This window comes from Dipodomys ordii, unplaced genomic scaffold (assembly GCF_000151885.1).
Source record: "Dipodomys ordii isolate 6190 unplaced genomic scaffold, Dord_2.0 Scaffold28, whole genome shotgun sequence".
Lineage (NCBI taxonomy): Eukaryota > Metazoa > Chordata > Mammalia > Rodentia > Heteromyidae > Dipodomys > Dipodomys ordii.
Window position 1 is genome coordinate 8,783,903 of NW_012267244.1, and position 16,250 is coordinate 8,800,152.

The following is a 16,250-nucleotide window of genomic DNA, read 5'->3' on the forward strand; positions in this document are numbered from 1 at the left end:
GGGTCATAGGGGAGCTCTATGTGGAGTCTTTTGAGGAACCTCCATACTGCTTTCCAAAGTGGTTGAACAAGTTTACACTCCCACCAATAATGCAGTAAGGTTCCCCTCTGTCCACATCCCCTCCAGCATCTGTTGTTATTAGAATTCTTGATTTTTGCCATTCTAACTGGGGTGAGGTGGTATCTCAATGTTGTTTTGATTTGCATTTCTTTTATGGCTAGGGAGGTTGTGCCTGGGCTGCCTTTGAACCAAGAACCTCAGTTATCAGCCTCTTGAGTAGCTAGAATTACAGGAATGAGCCACCAGCACCTGACTTAAATAATTTAAAATTGGGTAACCACACTGGCATACACAGTAATACTGTATTAGTAAGAATAGTTTAACAATGTGGACGTCCTGTTCACTAGTGTTAAGCAACAGAAACGGATATTTTATTAAGTACTCTTTAGTTAATGATTTAAAGAATCTATTTGAAAAGGTTCAGTTGTTGTCTTTTAGTGCCTCAGTTCAAGCTCTAAAAGGACGTAAACTAAGGCTAGATCTTTAACTGAGTAGATTGGTGAAAAGATGGGCTTAATTCAGTTCAGTGTCTAGAAATCAGCCAGAATTTGACAAATGGCTTGACAACGTGAATTAAATTGAGCTCACCTTGAGCATTTATAGTCTTCTACTTCCATTTCTTTCCTTTTCACTGAACTTTATAGTTGGAAAACCCATCCTTCTTGCCCCATTGCTCTCACACACAGTTTGCTATATTTAGTTCCCTGGCAACTCTGTTCTTGTCATGTGAGTGTTTGGAAGAACACTTATTTACAACTAGGAAAATTAGAACTTCAACTTTTCTTATAATTTCATCAGGGGAAATGATGTATTTAAAAAATTGCCCCTTTATAATGTTTTCTTGTCTTTTCTTACTTGGGACTATTGACTAAATCCTTGCTGTGTGCCAATTTGTCTTTCTCTGATACCCAGAGAACTGTTTTCTGATTTGGCAGGTGATCTTAAGGTCTCCCATACTGCTCAGTGCTTACAATGGTTAAGTGATTTAAACATATTCAGGTACTAGCGATATGAGACAGTGGATGAAGCTTTGGCACTTTATTTATAAAACGATATGAGACAGTGGATAAAGCTTTGGCACTTTATTTATAAAACAACAGGACGATAATACTTGACAGAATATTTAAAGTCTGCACCAACTTGTTAAAATGGTTATTCAGATTTTCTGAATATTGGTATTAAAATTCCAATAAAATATTGTGTAAATTAAAATTTACATAAAGCAACTAATTACCATGCTATAAGAAACAGAAATAGAGCAAAGGAACTCATATAGATGTGGATCATCCAGAGAAAGCAAGTACAGCAGTGCTATAATGAATGAGAGGATAGGTAACTAAAACAAATCTACTTGAACATTATTCTGTTTTCTTTATGCTAAAATAAAAATTTCAAGGTTAACTATGAGCACAGTATATATAATATATAATTTATCATATATACAGTATATTATATATAATATGTATTTTTAAACCAATTTTGAAGCTGAAAAGCATGCTGGAGTTTCCTGTGTTACTGCCTCTGTGGATGACATTCAGTTTGAGGAAACAGCTAGGTAAGTGGTTTTAGTCTATCACTCCTTTCTCATGGTTTTTGTCCACTCGTTTGCAATGTTGATTTTGTGACACCTTAATCATTGGGAGTCAGTGATCTTGTTTGATATAAAGTGTGTGACATTTGACCCAATCCAAATTTGTCAGAAAAATAATTAAAGAGCCTACTTTTAGTCAATATTATAAGTGTAAAGTCATAGTTTTAACGGTTTTGTTGAGAAGAAACTCTTTGGTTAAGTGCATTATGATTTGAGACCTAGAAAGCTTTTTAATGAAAAGTATCTCTGCAATGGTGAATTCCATCATTAGGTTGATGGGTAAACACAAATGCATCTGAGCGGAGATAGTAACTTGTGAAAAACATTTTCAGCGTGAGAGCGCTTATGTGCTTTACTACTCATAGTGTAGAAAAATTCAATATAAATAAAATTTCAAGTATATACAAAAAAAGAGAGAATGGTATGGTGTGTCCCAGGGACTCATCTCCCAGCTACAACAATCAAGTCAGGCAACTCTCGTTTACACATTGGTATCCCAAAGGCTTGGAGTCAGCTACCTTGTCTTGTTCATCACTGAAGCTTATACTTAACTCATTGTCAGGGCTAGGTGGAGCTCAGTGCATGGTTGTCAAATGTATAAGTTAGAAAAATACTGATTCGTTTAGAAAGTCTGCATATAAAAAAAGAGAAAAATATCTTAAAACAGAATGGGTTTGAGGGAAAGTATTGTTTGCTTGCTTGTTTGTTTGTTTGTTTTAAAGGAGAAGCCCTAACCATTTTCATAGACTGAAAAAGCCAGGCAAGGGTAGAGATTTATAGTCAAATGAGAAAAGAATTGACAGAGCAGGGCTGATAGTGGAGAGAGACAGGGCAGTGAGTGGTGGGAATGGATGGAGCCTTTGTAAAGAAGGAGATAGGGTCTATAAGAGATTGAAACAGAAGAACAAAGAACACAGTGAGAAAGAAAAGCTCAGCTTTGACATTAAAGGAGAAAAGTCAAGAGTGCTAGCTCTTGGTTCTTTATAAGGTGAAGGGATCAGAAGTGACTAGGGCCCTGAACTCAGAACTTTGGGGAAAACTTTAAGTAGAATTATCTGTTGCAGACTTTGGGTGTCTCTGTATGCTATCGTTGCAAAGGCCCTTTTCTTTCTAAATGGAGTCAATGGACATCCCAAGGGTGGTTTATAATGATTAGCACCTATCTTTAAGTTCTATGTTTTGGTATCATTATACTGAGTTTTCCATATGGAAACTTCATACCCCATGCTAAAGTGGAACTGTTTACAGTGCATGTCTTTAAGCACATCTTTAAATCTGGAATTAAATGTGTTAGGGTTATTGAGGTCTTTTTTTGGCTTTTGTTTTACAAGGGTTGGACAAGTTATAACCATCAAAGCAAAAGTGACTAGAGCATTCAGCACAAGCATGGAGGTAAGAGGCAGCCTTTCTTCCTTCTTCCTGCCAGTCCGTACAACAGCAGGCAGAGAAGTCCTAGAAAAATATTTGCAAGTAACAGGCTTCTAACTTTCATAAGACCTGTAAGTCTGTAGTAATCAGACTCATGGGTGTTCTCATTTAAGCCTGATACTCAAATTCAATGGGAAGCAAACGTGGGAGAGGGGTACTGTACTCTCTTGGTTCTAGGCAAAATAGGAATTTTCTTTCTCTGACTGTACTAGTTATTGTTCAAACTCTGCTTCTATATCTCCCTCCATCTGCCACCTATTGAAATTTACCCCATGATTAATTGCTTTATGAAAGGCAGTCAATCCCTCTTCTAAGTTGGGGATGTTTTAGTCTTCCTTCTCAGTTGGAGTCTTCTGTGGATCCAATGATGTATTTGTGTTCCATGGGGTCTGGTGGGAGAGAGCTCAAGATTGTCAGTTTTGAAATTGTTCACATCACAGCTTTCCAGTAGCTGTTCATTAAAAGATGTTGTAAGCATGTCAAAATGACCACCCCCCCCCTATTTTTTTTTACAACTAGTTGATATTGATAAAATAATGGCAAAGGGGAGATCTCTTGTGGTCTGGCTTTGTGACCTTTCACCCTGTGCATGTTAAAACTGGTGTCTACATGAAGACTCAAAGAGACCCAAAAGCATATTTCTGGAATTCTATCTCTATCTCCTTTCCGGTTGCCTGTACCTTGGGTTCATCTGCTTAGATCCTGATTTCTGGCTCTGCCACTCAGTAAATAAGTTTTTCCTTCCCCGACCAGCATCCTATAGGAGTTTCCTTAATGCTGGAAATCTGGGACCTGTGCTATTCTTCTCGTGTGGTTTCCTGGTCCCCAGTATCACAGGCCTGGGCCACTGTTTCCTATATGTGAAAATAGTGACTTCTTACCTTGTGGTTTTCCAGTTGTTTTCATGGAATGTAATTCTAATCTTTCCTACTCTCTCATAACACAGTGAATTTACTCCCCCCCACCCCGCCCATGTATATGTCTCAGAGACATTTGCATACCACAAATAACTCAGTCAACTGTTCTAACAGAAGACAATATTCAAAACTTAAAAAAAAACTCTTTGGAACTGTTGCTACATAACTAACTGTTGTTAGATATTTTATATTTCACTTGCCAATTTTTCTGAAGGTGAAAACTATATGGGTAAGATTTGGTGGAGGGCTTGAAATAATTAGCTGAAGTTTGGTCAATCAACATCTAGTTAGAATCTACCATGCAAGTGCGAATTTGCATTTTCAAGATAAATGACTTAAAGTGACTCATAGATTTTCATACATGCTGTACCTGGTGAAGAAGTAGAAATTGATATTCTTTCCCATTGATTACACGGTGCTGAACTAAGATTCCTGAGGTTGCCTGTTGTTCCAGAAAGGTACAATGCCTTATCTGCCTGAGACATGCAGAAACTACTAATTAGACATACTCTAAAGATAAGCTCCTGAGTTTACCCATAATTCAAACCTGAGGACCAGCTTAGGGCTTTTCCCATTTCTCATTGCAGTATTTCAGCTGCCTTCTTACTTTCCCAAAAACAAAAAAAGGAAACTAAGCTGACATGACACGAGATAATTCTGCCTATGCAATGTTAGTTCTAAAATGCAGAGACAAAAGGTTAAACATGGTTATGGTTCAGAAAAGTTATTTGTCCAGTTCTATAGAACATCATTGGAAGAGCAGTGTTGTTTTAAAATCATTTAAAATGCTGATCTCATTTTAAAACTTGAAAGACAAGATCCGGGAAATGCATAACTGAATTCTAGATGCTGCAATCGAATGTGCTATCTGGATGATGGACAGTTTGTTTTTCTTTTCTTTCAGATCAGTATCAGGGTCATAGTACAGGACATACTCACTGGCATTGAGAAAGTTATTAGTGTGGCTTTCTCGACATTTGTAGCCAAACCAGTTGGAGAAGAAAAGGTAAGTTTTCTATGTGAAGAAATATCTCTTGTAAGAAAAGTACATAGTCACAGTGACATCAGAAATAATTCTTATCATGAGATTCACTTTCTCAAGATTTGCTATTCACAAACACTTTCTATACAGCTATCATTCCAACATCATAGGATTGAGTAGTAAGGTCCTTTGAGAAGAGGACTTTCAAGAACAGAATATGTACACAATGTATGGAAAAGGAAACTCTTTTGTGTTTTACATGATCTGAAGGTCATAACAGTGTCTCAAAAATAGAGCTTACTGCTTTAGTGCTTTTGTGATTATATAATGCAAACTTGAATTGAGGTACATTGAGCTGAGAAATTTAGCAAGCAGTTATGTATTATGATGCAGTCATTTTTTTAATCCCTGAAGGAAAAACAGCAAAGTTGCTGAGTTATTGAAGTTTAGAAATAAGCTTGATGCCAAGAACTACTGGCTTACCCCTTTAATCCTTGCCATTCAGGAAGCTGAGAGGTGAAGATCAAGGCTGAAAGCCAGCTCAGACAACAAACTCTGTGAGGCTTTTATCCAATTAACCAACGAAAAGCTGGAAGGCAAGCGGTACCTTAAGTGGTAGAGCATCAACGTTGAATAACAAGCTAAGGGACAGTGCCCAGGTACAAAGTTCAAGTTCTAGTACCAAATACACACACACACACACACACACACACACACACACACACACACACACACAAAGCTCCAAGGCATCTGGGGTAAAGTACTATTAAATAAAACCCTTGACCTGATGTAGTGCCTGACCACTTGCTTGGTAATAGGCTGCATCTGCTCATCTTAGGCTGCCTAAGATTGCATCTCTACCAGTTCTCTGTAGTGTTAGAGGTTTTGTGATTGGGATCCCATAAATGGAAGACCATAGACTAAGCATCTTAAAATATAACAATTCAATTTGATGAATTCTAAGATTCACTCCAGGAGTGAGCCCATCAATTTCTTTTAGCCCCACTTGGAAGTGATAGATGCTCAGTCTACCCTTGAGACTATTCCTCCTTAGGACAAATCTAACTTATTCCTAGGACATAGCAACGCTTGCCCTGTTCCCAACAGAACCACACTTACCAACAGCTCTACACTTAGGTCAGGCAGGATTTTATACCCTGGAATCCTTCTCCCACTCTATGTCCCAAATTAGAGATGCCATAAACAAACTTGTATTGCCCAAGACTGATGCTTTTCAAAATGGAAGCTCATATCAGTTAATTATATTATCTAAAATGCAGCTTTCTGGGGCAGAACTTGGGCCTGTAGAATTATAACTGCTAGTGTGCCAAAGAACTTGAAGTCTATATTTTGTCAAAGCATCCCAGAGATCCTATGCTCATGAAAATCTAAAGCATGCAGTCATGGAGGGCAAATAACATCTAAATACCCTGCATTTGTGAATGAAGGTAGCATAAGGAAATCACTGAGAACTGTTGAATAATAGGATAGAAGGACAGGGAAAGAAAGCAGTACAAGGCATTAAGGTGACAAGTATAATATGTACATGTATGAAATATCACCTTTGTACAGTTAATATATGCTTAAAGGATGACAGGAATATAAAATATGTTCTGTTGGGTACATATTGGATAACAGTGGGAAAGAGGAGGAAGAATGGAGAGGGAGAAGGAAGGTAGATTTGATTTAAGTACTTCATAGTCATGTAGGAACACATGTCGGAACAGAACAATAAAACCTGTTGAAGTTGTTTTTACGAAGGAGGAGGAATGAGGGAAAGTGAATCCAATCAGGATATATTGTGTGCATGTATGGAAATATCACAATGAAACCTCTTTGTACAACTAACATATGCTACTCAAAATAGATATGCCTCTCCAACCTATCTGTTCTGCTATAATCTCTTAAAATCCTTAAACTCCAGAATGAGAGAATATGAGAGAGAATGCAGAGTTCCCATATCTGAGAGCAGTATACATAAACATCCAGGACACATAGACACATACTAGACATGCATACACGAGTATACATGGACAACCCCTTCCTTTCATGGAGGACAAATAGCCATTGTTTTCCCCTCCAGCTCAGACTTCTCATTCTGAATTTGAGAACACGTGGAATAAGCATACAGTTGTGACATCGCAGTTATGCGCCTCCCGAGACTGAAGAACTGGCCCTGAGAGCTTTGCTGGGAAATCAGCTACCTTTTGGTAGCTGTAAGTGGCCATTTCAGATAACCTTAATCTTAAAGCTCCTTTTCCTAGACGAACTCATTTTCCAGTTAGGAACCGTCTGGCTCAGAAGTACCACATCATTTAGAGTGGCATGAAAAGGCTGTGATTTGGGTTGAACCAAGAGGACTGCCTGCTTTGTGTCCAAATCCCAGGGCAATGCCTAAAGGACTTAGTGCAACGGCTGCACAGGGAGATCATTGCAAGGCCGCACAGCACAAGGGCTTTTGAAAGGAGACCACCACGCAGTTCAGGCAAAAGAGAGTTTATTGGGGATACCAAACTGCCAGCTTGCACTCGGAAGTAGGGTGTAGGATGTAGGGTATAGTGAACTGTAGCCCCACTCATGGTGGAGAGAGATTATATAGGAAAGGCCATGAGGAGGTGTGGCCGCAGGGGATGCAGAAGTGACCTCAGATCCTGGGGTCCTTTTGCTGACTCACAGTCAGGTGATTGACAGTCAGGTGATTAACAGGTACTGATGGTTACTGTAAAAGTTCTGGGCAAGTGATTTCCGGTAAGACTACATGCTGTCTTTCAGGAAGAGGAGGGGAAGATGGGGACTCCTCTCCCCCTGGGCAGACCTGACAGAGCACACTGGATTCTGCATGTCAAGCTTACTGAAGTTAGAGGAGATAGGATAGGATAAAAAGGCATAGCCCTTCAGAGAGGCTCAACTTCCAGGTGTCATTTGCTCTCAGGATCCTTTTCAGTCACACGTAGTGTTCTTAGTCTGTGAATTAAGTATCAACAAAATATATGCAACATATCTTGATTTCAGGGGTATAAAAAGTATAAGTTTCCTAAGCAGCTTTTATATTCTGCTGGTCACAGAACTAAGATGAGATTACATCAACAGCTGACCTAGAGTAGATCGTCAGTCTGCAATCTCACCAAAGAAGGCAAAGCAGTTCAGGAGAACTCTGGACTTTAAGCTTCATATTATGAATCACTGGTTTATTTCATCTTTACCTGGGCCAAGTGTCAGATTGAGGTGTTCTGGACATAAGCCAGCAGGCAAGCTGCCCTTTCATACACTTGATGGGCACATGGGTGTCTGGGGAAGAACTTCAGCCCTTGGTACTGTGTCATCATATTCCTAGGTTTCTAGAGGTCAATCAAAGTTTCACTCTGATGTATTGATTGCTCAGTTTGCTTGTTAGATGTTTTTCTGTGATGAGATGTCCAAATTTGGAAAACCTCTTGGTACAAAGCAGTTTTCTCTAGAACATCTGTATTCCATCTCTTTGAAGTCTTAGTTTTTCCGAAGCTAGAAACAAAATTCCTTAATAAGACCTGTGACATCACAATCCCTCTCCTCATTCATCAGTTTCATAGTTTATAAAAACTCAAGTTTTGTAGTTCTGTTGACAAATTATAAAATCAACAAAAATTATTTCCAAAGCACATACCCTATTATAAGAAGAGATAATTAAGCCTATGCTGGCTTTTAAATTTTTAAACTAAGAAAAAATAGCCAGAATTCACTTAATGAAAATACCCATAAATACTATTTACTTGAGTTACAGCATCATATAGCACATCATTTATTTCTGCAGAATTTATGTTGTGCATTTGTAACATAACAAGGTGATGAAAGATAAATGTTTTCCTTTCTCTAGATTCATTTGAAACCAGTCATACTTCTAAGTGAGCAAGATCAGGAAGAACACAATCTGGCTTCAGAGAGACGGAAAGTTCGACTGCAACATGAAGACACCTTTAACAACTTAATGAAGGAAAGTAGCAAGTTTGAAGGTCAGTAAATCTACTTAGGTAGATTATGTCCTCGCCATGTAAAGTTCCTTTCTTACAGGATATCTATTTGCCCTTTGCAGTTCAGTGCTGATGATGGTATGGGTATGTATCTTTTCCAACAAACCTGGGAGCCGGAGAAGGGGGGGAGGGGCTAACTGCTCATAATTTAATTGGCGATACCTGAGACCTCTTGAGTTGAAGGACCACTCACCTCCATACACCTCACCAGAAGAGAGATTGGAAATAAAGGACTAGGCAGTTAGATGTTATAAGTCAATGTTCAGTAAGGATGGAAGGGTGAAAGGATGATGGTCATGCTGTACACAGACACAGCTTGTCTCCATTCACTAAGCACACCTTCATCCATGAGATCACATGAATTCTGCACATTCGCACCAGAGGAAACTGCAACTGCAAGCAGGGAAGACACCTACAGAAGGTCCACATCGCTTTGGCGCCAATGGAGGGCATTGAAGAAGAGAAAGAAAATATGCAAATATGCAAAGGGAGAGGAAGGCAGAACCTGGAATGGGAGAAGTATGGAGGCTTATTCTGTCAGCTTGAGTCAGCCTTACAGAAGGTCTCTAGGTGAAAGAGAACTTCTGAAAGGCTGCTGCTTTGAGAAACTAGAGGTACTGAAGCTAAAGGGGCCCTCAGAGCTTGGGGGTATTATTTTCCAAAATAGGACAGCATGTGTGATAAGATCATTATTGAAGGAGATGGTTGGTTTGAGAGAAAGACATAATTCATGTCAAACCTGTCCCCAACACCTGAATGCTGTTATTATTTACTTGCCTCTCACAGGGCAATATCCATTACCAAGGTATGTTCAAGGAAGTTAAAACTTCATCATGAAATTATGATGCTAAGAAAAGAGAGTCTCCTTTTGTAAAGATGGTTTCTGTGGCAAGATACAATGAAACAACTGAACCATAGAAACATCCCTACGGCAGACCAGACAAACCATTAATAAGAAACAAACCAAAAAGAAAGTGACCAACTCCAAATATACTCTGTTATCTTCTCCCTGCTAAAAACCCAGGGAAGAAATAAGATGACAAACTCCTTATTCCTGGCTTAATTCTTTCTTTGTTTAATAAGTAGATAGCTAAGGCTATCTCAGGAAAACTCAAGCATTTAACATGGTTATTAGTATGTGTTGGTATCCTGGCTACATTGGCCTAACTTTCTTCACATTTGTGTCTTAAAAAATATCCTTCTGTCCTCAGTTAAATCACACTATTTGATGAATAAAACCTGTCTCCAGGGTTGGGAACAGGGAAGCCATTGATGACTGGCTGGAGTGGGGATAGGAGAAGCATAAATGCATTGCCTGAGGCATGGGGAGGGGACATCTGGGTGACCCTGAATGAACTAGTAGAGGGATGGGATAAAGGGACCAAGAGCAGCTCATTGTAAACACTATGCCATAGTCATAGCCACACTCAACCCTCTTCGCACTAGCTTGAGAGTGTGACACAGTCGTACATAGAGCAAATGCAGCCACCAGTTTCCCAGCCTGAGTCCTGTGCAATAAATGTAAATGGGAAGCGGTAAGGTGATTATCACTGCTCGTAGAGCACTTGGACCATTTCTGTCTCTGTTCTTGAGGGAAACTCGGGTATTGAATTGGATTTAAAGCCTCATTCAAACCAGCAAGAGGTACCCAACAGGAGTGGTCGCATTTTGACAGGAGCTCACTGAGTTCTGTCAGGGTGTTTCTTCTCAAGCTGTCGGAGGTGGCACCTGCTCCCTGCCTGGACTCTAGATTCAGCCCCATGGGGAAACAGAGATCTTCAGTGAGTCTCTTCACCCCTAAGCTTCGCACTCCGGGAACCGTGGCTTTTGGCACTAGATTATTGACTGCAAATATCAGATCACTAAAACTGTGCCTAATGAGTGGCTCATCTACTTTCCTCCTTCAGTCAGAGATGGCCGACCAGCATGGAGTTGCTCATTTTCTTTGTTTGCTCCAGCACTTGCTGTCTATAAACATGACTTTTGTTTTTCTGAGCTCATGGAGGCAAAGGTTAAAAATTAGGTCATGAAATGGAAATGATAAAAACCTATATAAAGATGAAATAAGTTAATGTAGAAAGATCGATGAAAACAGTGCTGGGCAAACACAAAACTGTTGTTTCAAGAAGGAATTGGAGCTGATCATTAAAGGCTACTTTGAAGGAACCTGAAGAATAGCTAAAGCCCTCAAGTTCACGGAGCATTGTTTTTCAGGATAGAAAAATTTGGTCATGGTCCCCAGAGATGGAGATGATTGGTAAAAATCATTACTAAGGGAAACGTTGGGTATAAGAGAAAGGTAATCTACATCAAATCTGTACTTCCAATATCAAAACATTGTGATTTGCCCTAGCAAGCATTTTTGGTGACTTCTGCTGCTCTGACCTCTCCACCCAGTTAATTTACCTGGGAAGAAACACTAGGTCTGGTGGCTCAAGCTTACTTACATTAGCAAGAACCATATGGATCTTGCTACTTGGATGGCTGCATCTACATCTAACATGGTACAATGGGTGCCAATAAAGTCAGCAGCAATTTATCTTCACCATACTACAAGTAGTTTTTAAACACTAGAGCTGTGTTAAACTAATTGATAACAGGCATATACTACAATCACTCAAATGAAGAGATAAAATTGACATTAGTTTTGGTTTTTTTGAGGTTGCCCAGAATAGATCTATATGTCTGGTTTGATTTAGAATTATAGATTGTTTTAAATGCCACTTTTATCATTAATTTCACGTAATCTAGCCTCAAATAGGTTACTCTGTATTCCTTTGAGCAAAACAACTATTGGCCTAAGTCAAAATTTCTTTTTTGAAAATATAAGTAACGTCCATGTTACCAATGTTACTACAAAACTTCAAAGGCAATTGATTTTAAAGACTGTGGGTCCTTACCATAACACTTAAACAGGCGACAGAGTGTGCCTTGTCTCCTCCCTGTTTACTGGGTCTGATGGATTCTGATTTTGATTGGACAACATATTCTCAAAGAACATGTTTTCAGAGAACCAAAGATTGTAACACCAGATATGAAAGATTAGAATCTTCTTCAAGGTGTCCTATGAAGGAAATGTATATTGTTGCAATAGTGGGAAAGGTGAATCAGGCCATATGCTTCCAAAGGAAGAGAGGAAAAGATGAGATTAAGAAGGAATTTTGGAAGATGTGTTTGGAAACTTAACACACTGGGGAAAAACTTAAAATATGAGTCACTTTTACTTGCAAGTTTTCAGAAAGAAATCAGGGCATTATCCTGATTTGCCCTTTCTGGATAAGAAGGAAAATAAGAGCTACAAATACCTCAATTCAACTCAAAAGTTCCTGATGGAAAAATGCAGGACAAATGTAAAATTGCTCAAGCAGGATGATTACACAGTACTTTCAAAACATCCAAAGTACAAGAATTGAACTTAACTACTCTAGTCTGTAGAAAGGATGAGGTATGTTTACCAGGCTTAACCGAAAGCCAGAGCTATGAACCTGAATTGATATCTGAAGTGGGGAAAGATCTGCCTTGGTTATCCGTGATTTGCAAATGGGAATACTTTTGCACAAAGAATGCTTACCCTCTGTATTTCTGTGTGTGTATCATCATTGATGTTTATATGCATAGTACCTGACCTAGGAGACACTAGCATTAGTACCTGTGGATGTTGTACATTTCTTCATAGTGAGTGACTTTTCCTTTAATTAATTGGAAAAGAAGAAACTGCTTTGTGTTTGATTCTTTAAGTACTTCTCCTATTTTAAGGTTTTCCATTAAGTTTTAGTTTATAATTATTTAACAATTGTTTTAAAATAGAATGCATATGAAAAGTTCAAAAGATATATAAGGCATACAATTAAAAAGTAAGTCTTTCTATCAAATGTGTCTCCCAATTACTCCATACCCACAACAGTTTCTACACACACACACACACACACACACACACACACACACACACACACACAAACCCCAACACAGACTAGTCAGGCAGTCATGCACTCAGGCAGTTATCATTCAGCAATATATTTTATAGGTAGTTTATTTTGATCAAATAAAGTACCATTTTGTTCATCAATATTAGGCTGGAAAAATATCTCAATGAGTACTAGCTTAGACCATCATCTAGATCATATTTTAAAAACCGAGAAATGGGCACAGTAGTGAGCATCTATAGTCCCAGCAACTTAGGAGACTGAGGTAAGGAGATCATTTAAGCTCAGGAGTTAAGACCCAACAGTACAATATAGAATTTAAAAGAAATTAAGGGGGCTGAGAAGGTGGCTCAGTGGTAGGGTGCTTGCCTTGCATGAGGCCCTGGGTTCGATTCCTCAGCGCCACATAAGCAGAAAAAGCCGGAAATGGTGCTGTGGTCCAAGTGGTAGAACACTAGCCTTGAGCTGAAGAGCTGAGGGACAATGCCCAGACTCAGAGTTCAGGGCCCACGACTGACAAAAATAAAAAAGAAGAAGTTAAGATTTCACATATATATTAATAAATGATTTAGAAGCTGGGTGCCATTGGCTCATGCCTGTAATCGTAGCTACTCCAGAGGCTGAGGTCTGAGGATCATGGTTTAAAGCCAGCCGGGGCAAGAAAAGTCCATGAGACTCTCATCTCCAATTAACCAGAAGTGGCGCTGTGGCTCAAGTAGTAGAGCGCTAGCCTTGAGCCGAAGAGAGGAGGGACAGCACCCAGACCCAGAGTTCAAGCCCCACAACTGAAAAAAATAAAAATAATAACTAACTAACTAAATAAATAAAATAGTCTACAATCCAATTTTGATTACTGCAATGCTGTGGACCTGATGTCTGAAAAAAATTATGTAAATTCTGAGTGACTATTTACAAACATCTTTGCAAGGTCATATCGGTACCCATAGAAGTAGGGAAAAACTCAGAATTAGAAAAATGGCTACAGACCCCAAATGCACCAGTATAAGGATACACCAAGCTGATTTCCCTTTGAAGCACCTGTAGATGCCCAAAGCCAGAGCTCCTGAAGTAAGCCATGGGCCCAACTAGGAGGAAGGTTGGATCAAGAAATCATGAGGTTTTGAAGAGCCTCCATACTGAATTCCAAAGTGGCTGAGCAAGTTTACATCCCCACCAACACTGAAGTAGGGCTCCCTTCTGCATCCCCTCCAGCAGCTGTTGTTTTTAGAGTTCTTGATTTTAGCCATTCTAACTGGAGTGAGGTGGAATCTCAATGTTGTTTTGATTTGCATTTCTTTTATGTCTATTGGCCATTCTTATTTCCTCTTCAGAGAAGTCTCTCTTTAAGTCTTAGCCTACTTATTAATCAGGCGGTTGTTTCTTTGAGGATTTGTTGTTGTGTGATTTAATTTTTTGAGTTCCAAGTATATTTTAGATATGAGACCCTTGTCCGTTGTATGGCTAGTGAAGATATCCCAATCCATGGGCTTTTTTTTGGGGGGGTGGTCCAGTCGTGGGGCCTGAACTCTGGCCCTGTGCGCTGTCCCTCAACTCTTCAGCTCAAGGCTAGCGCTCTACCACTTGAGCCACAGCACCACTTCCGGCGTTTTTCTTTTTGCTTATGTGGTGCTGAGGAATCGAACCCAGGGCCTCATGCATGCAAGGCAAGCGCTCTACCACTGAGCCACCTTCCCAGCCCAATCCATGGGCTTTTTATTGATCTTGCTTGCTATGTCCTTTGCCACGCAGGAGCTCTGCAGTTTTTTGAAATCCCATTTGTCCAACCTTTCTTTTATTTGTTGTGTTTCTGGGTCTTTAATAAGAAAATTTTGGCCTGTGCCAAGGAGCCCTAGTTTCCTTCCTGTAATGTTTTCAGGGAGTCTGCTTTGACTTCAAGGTCTTTGATCCATTTGGAGTTGAGCTCCCCTATGACCCAGCAATCCCACTTTTGGGCATTTACCCAAACAATCACAAACAAGGTCATACTAAAGCTACCAGCACAATTATGTTTATTGCAGCATTATTCACCATAGCTAAGATATGGAACCAACCCAGATGCCCCTCAGTAGATGAATGGATCAAGAAAATGTGATATATATATATATATATATATATATATATATGAATTCTATGCCTCCATCAGAAAGAATGACACCGCCCCATTTGTTAGGAAATGGAAAGACTTGGAAAAAATTATATTAAGTGAAGTAAGCCAGATCCAAAGAAACATAGGTCCATGGTTTCCCTTATCTGCAATAAGTAGCATATGTCTAGGACAAGCAGAAGAGGTCAAAAGCTATGTACATATGACCATATAACCTGATGCTAAGTGAAATGAACCTCAAGATAGGGACACAAGAGATTTTATCTTTCTTATTCTTTTTGATGTACTTACAATGTACTATGTGATTTTTTTTTGTTTCTTTGTGTTCTTTGTGTCCCCCATCGTACAACCCCTGTTGTCACTGTATTTGATTCCAGTGTCCTGCATCTTGTATATACATTTTTTAATTTGGGGAGGGGAAGTGAAATAACAAAATGCTGAAATAAGGATGCAGGATGACCCATTGTAATGAGACAAAATGCTGAAATAAGGATACAGGATGACCCATTGTAACAAGATGTTGTAAACGAACTTTAAACTCTCCCAGGGAGGGAGGAGTTGAGGAGGTGGGGAGGAAAGGGATGGTAGGGGAAAAACAAAAGAGGAGGTAACAATGCTTGATAAGAAATGGACTCATTACCTTGCTCATGTAACTGTAACTCCTCTGTACAGTATCTTTACAATAAAAAAATTAAAATAAAAAAAATCATGAGCTACAATCTCTGCCAAAGGTGGTACCTTCAGAGTGTCCACAAGAAAATCCCCACCCTTCTAAAAGCTCTGGTTAGTAGCTTTCCTGTTTCAGCCTCACTAGGTGGAATGGGGAAACAGTGCCTCCCCCTATGAGCACGTAATCCCAAGTGTATTCTTATGCTGATTTGCCATCAAAATTCTGTGACCTGTTTGGATGGAAATACAAACTTCTGTGTAAAGTGTACTGTGTTGTAGGATCACAGGCAATCTGCAGAAGTGAAGAAATGTGCAGAAATGATATCAAAGCCAGCTTTAAAGGATATCCACAGATAAAATCCAAGCAACAGGAGCACCTAGACAACAATCACAACAGAACAAAGTCAGTAAGACGTTGAGGTCTAAACGTGACCCAGATTCATGTAGTCTGAAGGAAGCTTGCAAAGACTGCAGACACTGAATTGCTCATATGGAGAATATGTAGTAAAAATGTACTATAATTTAGCAAAAGGGGTTCGGGGTATAGCTTAATGGTAAAGTGCTTACCT

General features: G+C 39.3%; 1 protein-coding gene across 2 annotated transcripts in view; it reads left to right on the forward strand.

Moving 5' to 3' along the window:
* Positions 1-16,250, forward strand: part of Acot12 (acyl-CoA thioesterase 12) — a 39,127-nt gene that overhangs the window by 7,976 nt on the left and 14,901 nt on the right. For both annotated transcript variants that reach the window (XM_013015941.1, XM_013015942.1), the window contains exons 2-5: positions 1,546-1,615; positions 2,983-3,043; positions 4,901-5,002; positions 8,832-8,967. In XM_013015941.1, coding sequence (XP_012871395.1) covers positions 1,546-1,615; positions 2,983-3,043; positions 4,901-5,002; positions 8,832-8,967 — 369 coding nt within the window. The remainder of the gene's footprint in view (positions 1-1,545; positions 1,616-2,982; positions 3,044-4,900; positions 5,003-8,831; positions 8,968-16,250) is intronic.